We start from the raw sequence: 13,208 nt of genomic DNA, 5'->3' as shown, positions 1-13,208 counted from the left end.
AGAAGTGGAGGACGAACTGATGGAAGACTCATCAGATGAGGGAGACCTTGATCACATTTCTGTTGTGCGAGGTTGGGGGGAGAGGACAGAGGAAGGAAGCATGATTGTTACCTCGCCACCAACACAACAGTGACTTGGTGCTCCTGGATGTGCAACACACATGAGTGCCTTCTTGCTGCACTACCTGCAACATGACCCTCGAATTGTGAGAATTAGAAATAATCCTGACTACTGGGTTGCCACACTGTTAGATCCCCGGTACAAAAGTAAATTTGCAGAAATTATTCCTGCCATAGAAATGGATGCACGCATGCAGGAGTATCAGCAGAGACTGTTGCAGAATCTTACATGTGCTTTTCCACAAAATACCAGTGGTGCACGTAGTGAATCTCACAGTTCCAACTTGCCAACCGTGGGACCGTCAAGTGTTCAGCACTCAAACCGTAACAGAACCACAGTATCTGCTGGTAACATCAATTTTGCGGAATCATTTCACCACTTTTTTAGCCCATCCTTTGCAAGGCCACAGGAGACAAGAAGTCTGACACATAGTCAACGCCTAGAGACGATGGTACAGGAGTATCTCCAAGTAAACATTGAAGCCATGACTGTGTCACTGGACCCTTGCTCTTTTTGGGCTTCCAATCTGGATAAATGGCCGGAGCTAGCCACTTATGCCTTGGAGATCTTGTCATGCCCCGCAGCCAGCGTTCTGTCTGAACGTGTGTTCAGCGCTGCTGGTGGTGTGCTGACAGATAAGCGCACGCAGCTCTCCACTGATAATGTAGACAGACTCACGTTCATAAAGATGAACAAATCATGGATCCGAAACGACTTTTCTACCCCTGTGTCATCCTGGGGAGAGTAAAAGCTTGATGATTGGTTAAAATCACCCTACCAACCGTTTTAAGCTTTCAAATTACTAATCATGTTTATCTGTATCTTGGCTGGAAAATAATTTGGGCTTTGTAGCAGTGTGCAGCACTGATTCTATTAGGCCATCTATAATAAGCTCCACCAGATTTAAAATTACTAATCATGTTTATCTGTATCTTGACTGGAAAATAATTTGTGCTTTGTAGCAGTGTGCAGCACTGATCCTATTAGGCCATCTATACTAAAGCTTCACCAGATTTAAAATTAATAATAATTTTTAGCTGCATCTAGCCCGGAAAATAATTTTGGGGCTCCGAGATGCGCAAGACACATAAGTGCCTTCTTGCTGCACTACCTGCAGCATGACCCTCATATTGTCAGAATTCGAAGTAATCATGACTACTGGGTTGCCACACTCTTAGATCCCCCAAACTTTTCGATCAACCTTTTCATTTTAATAAAGACCAAAAAAATCGTCATTTTTGAAATTATAAGCATTAGCAGGTTGTTAGAAACTGAAATCAAACAGTTTTCAACTCAAAACTTTATTCTAGGTGATGTTACATTTTCACATAGGACCCCTTGTTCGAAAGGAGCTTCTGAACTCTCTCGTCCATTGAATTTGTCAGGTTTTGGATGGTTTCTGCTTCAATTGTTTTGCATGAGGACAGAATACCCTCCCAGAGCTGTTGCTTAGATGTGAACTGCCTCCCGCCATCATAGACACTCCTTTTAATGATGCTCCAAAGGTTCTGAATGGGGTAGAGGTCAGGGGAGCATGGGGGTCACACCATAAGTTTGTCCCCTTTTATGCCCATATCAGCCAGAGAGGCAGATGTTTTATGTGCAGCATGAGATGGTGCATTATCATGCAAAAAAATGATCTTGCTGTGAAATACACGGTTCTTCTTCTTGAACCATGGCAGGAAGTGATGTTTGAGAAAATCCACATACATTATGGAGTTCATCTTTAGCGCCTTCAGGGATCCTAAAGGGGCCGACAATCTCTCTCCCCATGATTCCAGCCCAAAACATTACTCCACCTCCTCCTTGTTGGCGCTGTAGCCGTGTTTGCGTGGGGTGTCCATCAACCAGCCATCCTCCACTCCATCCATCTGGACCATCGAGCGCTGCACGGCACTCATCCGTGAACAAAACTGTTTTGAAATCAGTCTTCATGTAATGTTTGGCCCACTGGAGCCGTTTCTGCTTGTGTGAAGTGGATAGAGGAGGTCGACAGGATGGCGTATGCACAGCTGCAAACCTCTGAAGGACCCTGCATCTTGTTGTTCGGGGGACGTTGGAGGCACCAGCAGCTTCAAAAACTTGTCTGCTGCTATGACAAGGCTTTTTTGCCGCTGCTCTTTCAACCTGACGTAATTGCCTGTAGGAAAGAGTCCTCAATTTGCCCTTATCAGCACGCACACGTGTGTACTGTGAATCAGCTACATACTTCTTGATTGCCAAGACACTTCATCCTGATCATCGCACAATGTTGATTGTAGTCATGCCTTGACCTAAACACTCCACAATTTGTTGCTTCTCAGCATCCGACACATCCTTTTTCTTTCCCATTTTGGCAGAAAATGTAGGCTGCTTAATAATGTGAGACAGCCTTCTTAAGTAGTCTTGCCTTTCATTGGACATACCTGCCAAACTAATTAGCACAGGTGTCTGCAATTGCTTACAGTGATATAAAGAGCCCTGACACACATCACCATCAATGAGTTTAACTGACAAACAAACAAATTCTTCCCTACTCACTCCTAAACACTTTTTGCATAATAATTTGGAACAAAGTGTACATGTGCTTTTCCACAAAACACTAGTGGTTCACGTAGTGAATCTTACAGTTCTAACTTGCCAACCGTGGTCTGTATGGAGTTGTTCAATAAAGGGCCCAAAATTAAGATAACATAGATGGGAGAGGTCTCTATGAATAGGAATTCCTAAGTATTTGATACCCTGTGAGGGCCAGGCAAAGGGAAAGTTGGACTGGATGGAATCCTATATGGATTTGGGGAGGGAGACATCGAGGGCCTCAGACTTCGCTGCATTGATTTTAAAATTTGACCATGTAACAAAGTGATCTATTTCAGCCATAACAGCATGGATGGATATATGTGATTGAGTGATATATACTAGGACATCATCAGCAAATAGAGAGCACTTGTACTCGGTGCCTCCCACCTCAATCCACCTAATATTGGGGTTATGGCGAAAAGATGAGAGCAGGTGCTCCGTCACTAGGATGTATAAGAGAGGGGACAGAGAACATCCCTGCCTTGTCCCATTGGTGACTGTGAAAGGTGATGAAAATGTTCTGACACGCCCCCTGGGCCTTGGGACACCCAGAGCCAGGCCCTTTTTGGTGGATGCTGGTGGTTGTAGTCTCCGTGGCGGCGACCCGGTTCCGTGGCTCAGGGCGGTCAAACCAGTGGCGGAACTATTTATGTGGTTTTGATGTTTAAATGTTCGACTACGCCACCCGTGGATTGCGGTCAGAGTGAACCGCCGCTCCAGGGCAGACCGCTGAGGCTGGTGTTGTGGGTGCAGCAGAGCGTAGCATAACTCCCCACGGGAGGAGTATAGCCTCAGGGCAGTGTATGCGGAGGATGGGGGTGATGGTGCAGGGCAGCAGCAGTAACGACACGGAGTCAGTGATGCAGTCCAGGGCCTTTACTCACAGTTCTTATTATCCAGACCACGTCTGCAGGTAACGGCTGCCCACGTCGTACTGTGCTCACCAGGTGAGGGGCTCAGACAACTCCCAGATAACTTTGGAGCGCTTCACAGGACCCCCTTTGTGTGTCCTTTGTCTGGCCTTTCTTACCAACCCTTCTGTCCGGCTGCCTCGGGCCTCCTCTTGGTAAACTTGGCGCCAGTTTCCCTGACCCTATGTGGTGCCTTCCTAGCGGGTGTAGCGAGGGGCTGCGCCACATAAAATGTCACAGCCTCCTGTTTCTAGCTGAGGGTCGTTTCCTGCCTCCACTAGTTTCGGGGACCGGTCTCCCCCTTTGGCCTGACCCCTCCACGCAGGTGGATTCGGGCGTGCGGTGGCGACTCGCTCGTCCGCACCCCTGGGATCCCTTCGTTCCTCGTTCCTGGAGCCTTCTCCACTCCTCTTCCTTCCTTCTCCCTCTTCCAGGCCTGGGCCTCTGTTACTAGGCCCGCCTCCGGAGCAGAGCTCATGCAGAGCCCCTGCTCCCTGCCACTTCTGCTCAGACTTCTCTGCACTGAACTAAGATGGTGCCCACCTTTTATACTCCCTTCTCAATGCACCCAGGAACTGCTTCCTCCCTGCTCCTGCACTACAGGGTTCCCCTTCCTCAGTGTTCCCTCCCCCCACTCCAGCCAGGGACAGGGACTGTCGTGCCCATCTCAGGGGCATATTGGTCGCCCTGCCCCACGGCAATGTGGTGTAATGCATGCAGGTGTCGGGTCCTGATCCACACTACATCCTTACCTGAGAGTGAGATAACACACCTCTGGGTGAGGTGCAATACCTCTGTAGCAACCGAGCCCTCAGGGTGCTACAGTTCCATTTATCTTCAGCCTAGGTGACGTATTGCGATACAGGGCCGTGATTTTGGCTATAAAAGGGTCCCCTAGACCCCTACCCCAAGCTTTTTAAGAGAATCATATATGGCGTCCCAGGAGACTCTATGGAATGCTTTCTCAGCATCCAACGAGAGCATGTAATTACAAATTTTTAACTGCATCTAGCCCAGGAAATACTTTGTGCCTAGTAGCAGTGTGTGCTAGTCAGCGGATTATCCCGGCTGTTAAGTAAGCTACACCACCTGTAGTTTGGACACTTAATTTTTTCAAAGGAAATGCTTCGGGACCACGGGATGCTCAGTGAAGAGCATCAGGAGGCACCCCAAGGCATAGGGGCTGGGACTGGCAGTAGGATGCCTTGCGGTGGACAGCCGAACTCGATCCTTATAAAAGCTTTTTAACTGCAGCAGCTTTAGTGGACGCTACTGGAGCTGGAATTACGCGGCTGCTGGCATGAGACTTGCCCTCCAATAGATCCTTGTAAATGGATTTAAAGTGTATTCATTCAAATTAGAGAGACAATTTAAATTAAAAAGCTTAGAGCTGCCTCCACCACAGGGGGGCTCGCTCGACCCACCAGCGGACAGGCACCAGTATTGGGAGAGGGGGGCTGGCCGTCAGGGTTCACCGCGGCTCTTGCACAAACCCGGCGACGCGGAGGTGGCACGGGCAGGAGCGGACTGAACGTGTCGGCTTCTCACTTTTTGGATTTTAGAAGGGCATGACATGCCTATATCTGTGTCTCCCCCTCCTTTTACTCCTCCACCTCTTTTCTTTTCGCATGACTATATGTACTTGTCACTTTTCCATGTGTTAGTTGTGTCTTCTGAGCAGTTTGTCAGCTTTTGGACACCTTTGAAGGTGTTTTCTATGTGTTTCTATGTGTTTTTGTTTGCCTGCCATTGGTTTTAACGGTGTTCGAAGGTGTTCGACTAACAGTTCGACGAACAGTTCGGCGAACACACGGGTGTTCGACGAACCGAACCGAACTCGAACACTACGGGGGTGGCTCAACACTACTCTTGATCCTCATTTGGTCTGACATGCACTGTGAGCTCTGAGGTCTTATATAGACAAGTGTGCACCTTTCCAAATCAAGTCCTATCAGTTTAATTAAACACAGCTGGACTCCAATGAAGGAGTAGAACCATCTCAAGGAGGATCACAAGGAAATGGACAGCATGTGACTTAAATATGAGTGTCTGAGCCAAGGGTCTGAATACTTATGATATTTCAGTTTTTCCTTTTTAATAAATTTGCAAAAATATCTACATTTCTGTTTTTTTTTCAGCCAAGATAGGGTGCAGAGTGTACTTTAATGAGAAAAAAAATAAATTTTTTAGAATTTACCAAGTGGCTGCAATGAAACAAAGAGTGACACATTTAAAAGGATCTGAATGCTTTCTATTTCCACTGTAATTAAACCCCTTCACTACATCAGTCCTATATCAGAAGAGATGCTACCATTAATACCTTAGCAACTCCAGAAAACAAGGGATAATTCCCATCACTATGATTACTTGGATGTTTTCCAAAGAAGTAATCAAATACTATCTTACAATGATAAAGTTAAATATGAGTTTTTTTAAGTTGCAGGCTTCTTAGTGGAAGTGGCACCAATACAGTGCTTTTGCACAAGTTGTCTGTGTGTGACCTTGAGACAATTAGTAGTTTATATGTGTACAATTTCTAGGGTAGACGAGATGAAGCGGCCGTGGATTTTCCTTAGAGCCGTCACAAAGTGGTTAAAAGCCACTGTGTGTTTTAATAGATACTTTATCTGGCAGCAGTCCATCATTCCATAGATAATCCCCCAACTTCCCTTACATATCCAAAAAATATCTTTTAGAATTATCCCGTACGTAGGTGGTGAGAAATTCTGGTCTTTGCTTTGCACCTCCTCTATCCCCTCAATTGTGTCCTCCAGCCTTAATTTATGTAGATGAAACGTCCTTTGTCATCAACGCCGCACTGCAAATCTAGCCCCTGAAAAGCTGAAACACATACGTAAGGGCAGAGCAAAGTCCTGTAATGTGCAAGTGGGTCTGCACATGCCTATGCTTCAACTGCACAGGCACTGGACTTACGGCCATGAGTGGATGACGTATGACGAGTCATCCACATTAATCGAGGCAAGATGATGCAATTATGGGGGATAGAATAGTCTTCGTGCAAAGACCAGCATTGTCCATCTGACCGGACTGTGCCAATTAGCATACAACACGGTAGAAAAGTTTTTTTATTATATGAAGAAGGCATATACACAGATTGCTGGACTTCAGTGCAAGAGGAGTTAAAGGTGATGGCTTTAGTTTAGAATGATGAAACACCCTGACAGGTTCCCTTTAAGTACTGCACATATGCATTAGCGTTACTATTTAAAAGCTAAAGCAAAAAATAAGCCCAATAAGTTTTCACTATAGTGTTTTATTTTTAGTTTTTTTGTATTACTTAAATGGAGAAAAGATGTAGAAAAGCAATTTAAACAGCATCAAACAAGGTCTATTGCATTACTAAATTCATTATTACACAAAGATTTACTGAAAATAGGTAGAAATAAACTTTACCTAAATGTTGCATATACATAACCATATAGGGATGTCACATGCAAAAGTGGTCACTTGCTTCACTTATATTTCTAGATATTCTTAAGTCAATTCCTCACTATACTACCCAATCACCAAACCTTATCCATAAAAGTGGAAACTAGTTTATGGTGTGAACAACGTCGCTGAGCTTTGTATCATCTGCACATACAGGAAAGCAATATAATGTCATAACTTTGCATTATTTATACACAGGGAAAAAGTAATGGGGTATTACATTGGTCAGTAACAAAAATAAGCAAACCTGCTGAAATTTAAATTTAGCAGATTCGCATTTTCATCAAATGAATTCTATTGGTATGAAATGATCCACAATTTTCATTAAAAATATATTATGTTTTGAAGTTTCACAATTCTAAAGCTTAATAAACAAAGATCCTAAAAAATAACAAAAAGTCAAAATCGTCCAGCCTAAGTGGCCTCCTATCCAGTCCAAACTTTCTTTCCTCTTCGCTTTATGTCCACACTTCCGACAGGAACTAGGCTTTGACGCACATTTTGATGTCATGATGTGCTTCAAGGACAACCCGGGAGTGCGGACAAAGAATGAAGAGGACACCGGCACCAAAGCAGATTGGCGCCATTGAAAGCCAGAAGAGGACTGGTTGCAGATACAGGTCAGGGACAAGGTGAATATATTGTATTGATTATTTTTAAACCCTTTCTGGTCCATTTAAATCCAGAAAAATACTGAATTTTTTAGGAAATCCTAATTGAATTTCAATAGTTTAGAATCGATTTGCTCAATTCTTAGTTTGTACTGGGATCATGACTGTTGTGGCTTCATGAAACTTTGTAATACATCTTGTTTGGTGTAAATGTCACGTTCCTCAGCATCCTTCAGCCTAATATCGTTTAAAGTTCCCAATCCTTCTCAATGACCAACAAAATCCAATTTATAGCCATAAATTAAAACACAGAAGTAGGGAAGGAGGGGAAGGAGGGGAAGCAGCTGCAAAAGTTAATACTATGAATATAATGAAGTTAAGTCATCTGGTAAAAGTAGGACAGAAAGAGGTACAAGATGTACTGGTCATACACAATTACACAGATGCCTAAACAGGATTTTTTAAATAATTGTTTTGCCTTAATTACTCTCTACTTCATATTAAAAGATGGTTGCATAAGAATATAACAAGAGTGCCACTCCTGCCCATGTCTTGCATTCACTTGAAGGGGGTTGAGATGAAAAACTAGACAGCCATTGATAGGAATGGAACAGTTTTTCTTAATAAAAAAGCAATTCCTTACTTAATATTTCAGATAACACCTTTAAAGGAAATTGTCCCATAATCAAAACTTATCACCTATCCATAGGTCATAAAATAAATGTCAAATTACTGAGAAGCCTCAAGAATTATGAGAATGATGGACAGATATTTGCACTAAGTTTGACGAACATAGTCAAGCACTCTACTGTAGTTTCCCCACTTAGTTCAAAAGACTTTGAATGCATGTAACAGAGGGCATGGAACATCTGTTCTCATGTTAGATGGGATTCTCAGAGGTGGGACCACCAGTCATTATAATTTGATGGCCTCTCTTATGGATAGGCGATACATCTCTATTGAGGGGCTTACGGAGGCATTTGCACATAAATGTATTTGTCATTTCTCTGAATAGGTGTTGCAGAATTCGGTGCATCTGTTGTGAAAACTAACTCATTTCAATATATGGAAATTATTTTTGCTCATAAAAACTGTTACACATGAACATACCCTTCTTGTTCTCAATTTACTGGCTTATTAGCTGCATCTGAAACCCTGATCCAGATCCAGAACGCTTTCTAAGAAGAAGACGCTTAGTCATAAAATGCAGTATATCGAAAAAGTGACTCCTCAGCCTTGCTGTCATATAAATTAGATGTATGGAATGTAGCACTAGAAAACCATTCCCGACTAAAAAAGATCCAGCAAAACCAAAAATATACATTCTGAACATATTGAAAATCACATACAAAGCAAGGCAAAAAAATGAGACAATTGTAAACTTAATAGTCCTATAATAAGTGTCCAGGCTCGTTACGTTCTTCAGACGAGTCATTCTGTACACGTGATGGCACAAAGATCCTAGAATAGCAAAGGAAGAGATGAAATAAAAGAGTAAGGGCAGGACATTCCTCAGATACAACAAAGATGAGAAGAAGTAAATGATATGAGTTATACGAAGGTTGGCTTCTTGAGTTGAATTTCTTGGGACAGTCATATAAACCATCAGGAATTCTACTGATATGGAACCAATGGACAGCAGCACAAACATAGTAATCAACCCAAGAACTCGCTGCGAAATCATCTTTTTCAGATTTGAAAAGAAGTTGTTATGGATGTTGCTTATCTTCAAACTGTAGAAAACCGAGAGGAGGACAGAAAACCACATATTGCAGTCCACAGAAGAACTTCCGGTGATGCTAATTGCAATATTGTAGGCTGCAGAAAGGCTTCCATGGAATGATATCAAAAATACATGAAATAGCGAAACAAGCTGAAAGGTGATCCTGGATGTCACAATAGAAGTGATCAGGTGGTCAACTGTGGTCAGAGGTCTTCCTTTCATCCAGTCAATGACACTGACTCCCAGCATAAAGAAATGTATCATCAGTCCTAATATAAATGTCATCCCTGTTGCCCCGATAAGACACAGCTGCCGGACATCGTGCTGCAACTTGACTGATGTGGCCATCTCTACAGGATCCTCTGTAGATGAGATCAATGCATCTGATTCATTGAGTGATTATTTTTATCTCCTTTGTTAATGCAAATCGTGATGCAAAACCCAATGTCTACAAATCCCTGTACAAATAGGTATACATTTGAATATATGTTTCCCGCAGCTTATTATAATGGAAGTTTATAAATAGAAATGTAATTGCAAATGCCAAAAATGTAGACAGATTTTATTCAAAACTCTACTGACTTTGAAATAGATGTTACATAGTTATCTCACAATGTTTTAATGCCAAAAGTACAGTAAAAGTTTAAAACTAAAATTATATTGATCGCACAACTACATTACATTACATAGAAAATTATATTAAAAATGATGGTCACCTAACACATGCATAGATGCATGGACGGATAACTTAAAGTTGATCTGTCACTAGATTTATCAACACAAGGTCAATGCATTTTTATTAACTAAATTGGCCTAGTGGGTAATTAGAGTCTAAATCACCAATTTAAATGTATTCGGTATAGAAAAATACTTTGATTCAATCCTTTATTAAAGCTAATAATTCTTTATCAATTCATAATGTCACTACAAAATTTTAATAAAACCATTTAAAATTCAGGAATAAAACACATAATGTAGAAAACAAGATCAGGAGCAACGCTGCAAATATTCTCAAGCAGTTTCCAGTGTATACAGGATTCCATGAGCAGAATAAGTAAGGTACATATAAGTCGTAAACTCATCTACGACATAATTACAAATATACAGGGTGGCCCAAAAGTAGGTGGACATAAAGTGTATTAAGGTTATGAAGGGGGAGATTTATCAAACACTAAATTGCAGCCGCCGGTCTGCATCATCCTCCAATAAACCATGAATTAGACGTGGACGATAAGCTTTCCACCCAATAGATTTCAGGATTCGCATGATAGAAGCTCGTGAAATTCCCAATTCCACAGAGGCTCTTCTGGTGGACTTTTTTGGACTCTGAACAAATGTTTCAGCAACAAGTTGTTTATTATCGTCTGTACAGACTGTTTTGGGTCGACCAGTTTTTGGAGCATTAAGGATTGAACCAGTGGCATTGAATTTGTCACGGTAAATGGTTTGTCTCTTTGGGGCTTGAGTACCAAATGTTTCAACCCAATTTGCTCTAACGGTTTCAGCATTTTGAGATTTCAAATACTCTGTTAAAATCCATTTTTTTTTATCTGTATTTAAATTATTTGCCATTATGTGTTATCCAAATTATCTGAAAAGAAAACAGATTTGGGGGAGATCTATCTGTGAAAACTAGATCTGTGAAACTGGCTCAGTTGCCCTTAGCAACCAATCAGATTCCACTTTTCATTTTCCAAAGAGTCTGTGAGGAATGAAAAGTGGAATCTGATTGGTTGCTAAGGGCAACTGAGCCAGTTTCACTTTACACCATGCCTGATAAATCTCCTCCTTCATAACCTTATTACACTTTCTGTCCACCTACTTTTGGACCACCCTGTATAATGCAATGCCCAAAGTGAATAGGTTGCATGTACATACTGGACTCCTCCAAAAAGTGCAAAGAATAGTAATATCTCAAATACTGTAGAGCAAAGTTCGTAGTGAAATATAGACCTACCCTGTTGGGGGAGTGTATAGCTTGTTATGTACTATATATTAAAAAGATTGCAATCACTTAACTAATATATTGATATATACTCTTTTCCGAGATTTAAAAATTGAAACTCTAATGGAATCATGAAAAAGCACCTCTAATTTACTATATTTAACATATACCACCTGGAGCATCCCCTGATGCGCGTTTCGCCTTGGCTTCCTCAGAAAAGGCTTAAAGTATTGTATTCAGAGAGGAGGTTGTTTATAGAGGGAGCTATCTAATCTGGTACCTGTAATGAAGCTTCTGGGTGCATTGTTCGTGTCTGGGTGCTGCGCTCCAAATACTTCCGGGTTTGGCATCCAGCGAGCTGTCGATACACCTCACCCAGGCACGTCATGGGGAGAAGTTGATCAACACCATGCAAGAAGGACGCATTACCCAGGTGACAAAGACACCCCACGCCCAGAGATGAGCACATACTGTCTATAACAGAATGGTACATGGCAGGAGTATCAGGACATGGCAAATAAACATAACAAATATCAATAGCAGTTAATCCCTGTTGCGTTGCAAGTGGGAGACTATAGAATAAATTGTAAGTTCTATTTGAAAGACTTATAGGTACCATTTAACATACACTAATGCAAAATAAGCTCTATATACCAATTAAGAAATCTGGGATTATAATAGAAATTGGAAAGATAATGATAATTACCTCTGCTATGGCTGAAGAAATTGGCTGCTGCATAGCCACACCGTGAAGTAAATTGTGGAATTGGAAGAAATGGGGATAAAGCCACGCTGCCAGTAGTATAGGATGTAGTAGGAGACCGAGGAGGTTTGAATGCGTTTTTTTTTTTTTTGTCAACGTGTTTTGAAGCACACATGCTCCTTTCTCAGGACAAACCACAGTGATCACTGGAGGAAGAAGCATGTGTGCTTCGAAACGCGTTGAAAAAGAAAAAAAACGCATTCAAACCTCCTCTGTCTACTACTACATCCTGTACTACTGACAGCGCAGATTTATGCCTATTTTTTCCAATTCCACAAATTAAGAGATCATCAATTAAGATGGTGATATTGAGTCCAAAATGGAACCCCATAGACAAGTGCATGTAGATATAACCATTAAAATACATAAAAATACCAACTATAATCAAAGAGTTACATAAATAATTACATAAACAAAAATGAATGCATAACCACAATTGGGAATTCTAAGCAGAGTACAAAGTAAGAGTTCAAAGAAAATATATGCAATACTATATAAAATCTATACGCATAGCCAATGTGGTTGAAGTGCTTGTACACTACTCAGACAGCTCCGTCTTAATTGCTATAACCCCCTCTTATGAAGTAACAACAGCTGATACTTACCTCCAGTGTTGGTACCGTTCCAGGGAAGATGGCACTGGGTCTCCTGGGTCTCAGGAAGACTCGGGAGCTGCTGCTGCTCTCTGACTACCTCCGAATGTCAGTGGTAAGTCAGAAAGAAGTGAGAGTGAAGTGGACACTGCTTGGCTTCAGGGCTTGAGTAACATAACAATGTCACATGAGCCACAGGAAACCCAGTGCTGTCATTGGGGGAACAGCACAGACACCAGAAGTCAGTATTGGGATTGTTCGAGTAGAGGCAACCCCTTTAAGGTCATATGCAGTTTCATAGCAATGAAGACTTCAGTGCTTGACTTTACATTCATCAACATGAAAGTGGTTGTCTACTACCTGGACAACCCTGTTTTATATGAAGTAGTTTTCTTTGTAAAATAAAACTACAGACACTCAATTCTTTGGCCATCATTAGTGTTGTTGGCGCTGAGTCTGCCGGCATTTATGTGACGTTGTCATCCCATATGAGCACTGCAGGCTATCAGTGGCCACTATTTGGCTTCTTTTCA

General features: G+C 41.9%; 1 protein-coding gene across 1 annotated transcript; it reads right to left on the bottom strand.

The window, feature by feature from the left end:
- Positions 1-7,005: 7,005 nt before the first annotated feature.
- On the bottom strand, positions 7,006-11,788 carry LOC141257905 (taste receptor type 2 member 19-like). Its single transcript, XM_073672911.1, has 2 exons — positions 11,600-11,788; positions 7,006-9,736 (listed from the first exon to the last, which is right to left on the bottom strand). The coding sequence occupies exons 1-2, from the start codon at positions 11,667-11,669 to the stop codon at positions 8,778-8,780; spliced, it is 1,029 nt and encodes a 342-aa protein (XP_073529012.1). The 5' UTR covers positions 11,670-11,788; the 3' UTR covers positions 7,006-8,777.
- Positions 11,789-13,208: the final 1,420 nt, after the last annotated feature.

This window comes from Phyllobates terribilis, unplaced genomic scaffold (genome assembly GCF_046119375.1).
Source record: "Phyllobates terribilis strain yellow unplaced genomic scaffold, ASM4611937v1 Scaffold_3__8_contigs__length_932513732, whole genome shotgun sequence".
In the NCBI taxonomy this organism is placed as follows: Eukaryota; Metazoa; Chordata; class Amphibia; order Anura; family Dendrobatidae; genus Phyllobates; species Phyllobates terribilis.
This window is presented reverse-complemented; position numbering and strand designations above follow the sequence as displayed.

Excerpts from the sequence above, each read along its gene's own strand:
- LOC141257905 (XM_073672911.1), bottom strand. The coding sequence starts at position 11,669 with ATGCCAAACCCGGAAGTATTTGGAGCGCAGCACCCAGACACGAACAAT. Across the intron at positions 9,737-11,599 it reads ACCCAGAAGCTTCATTACAG|AGGATCCTGTAGAGATGGCC; the intron begins GTACCAGATTAG and ends TCTCATCTACAG.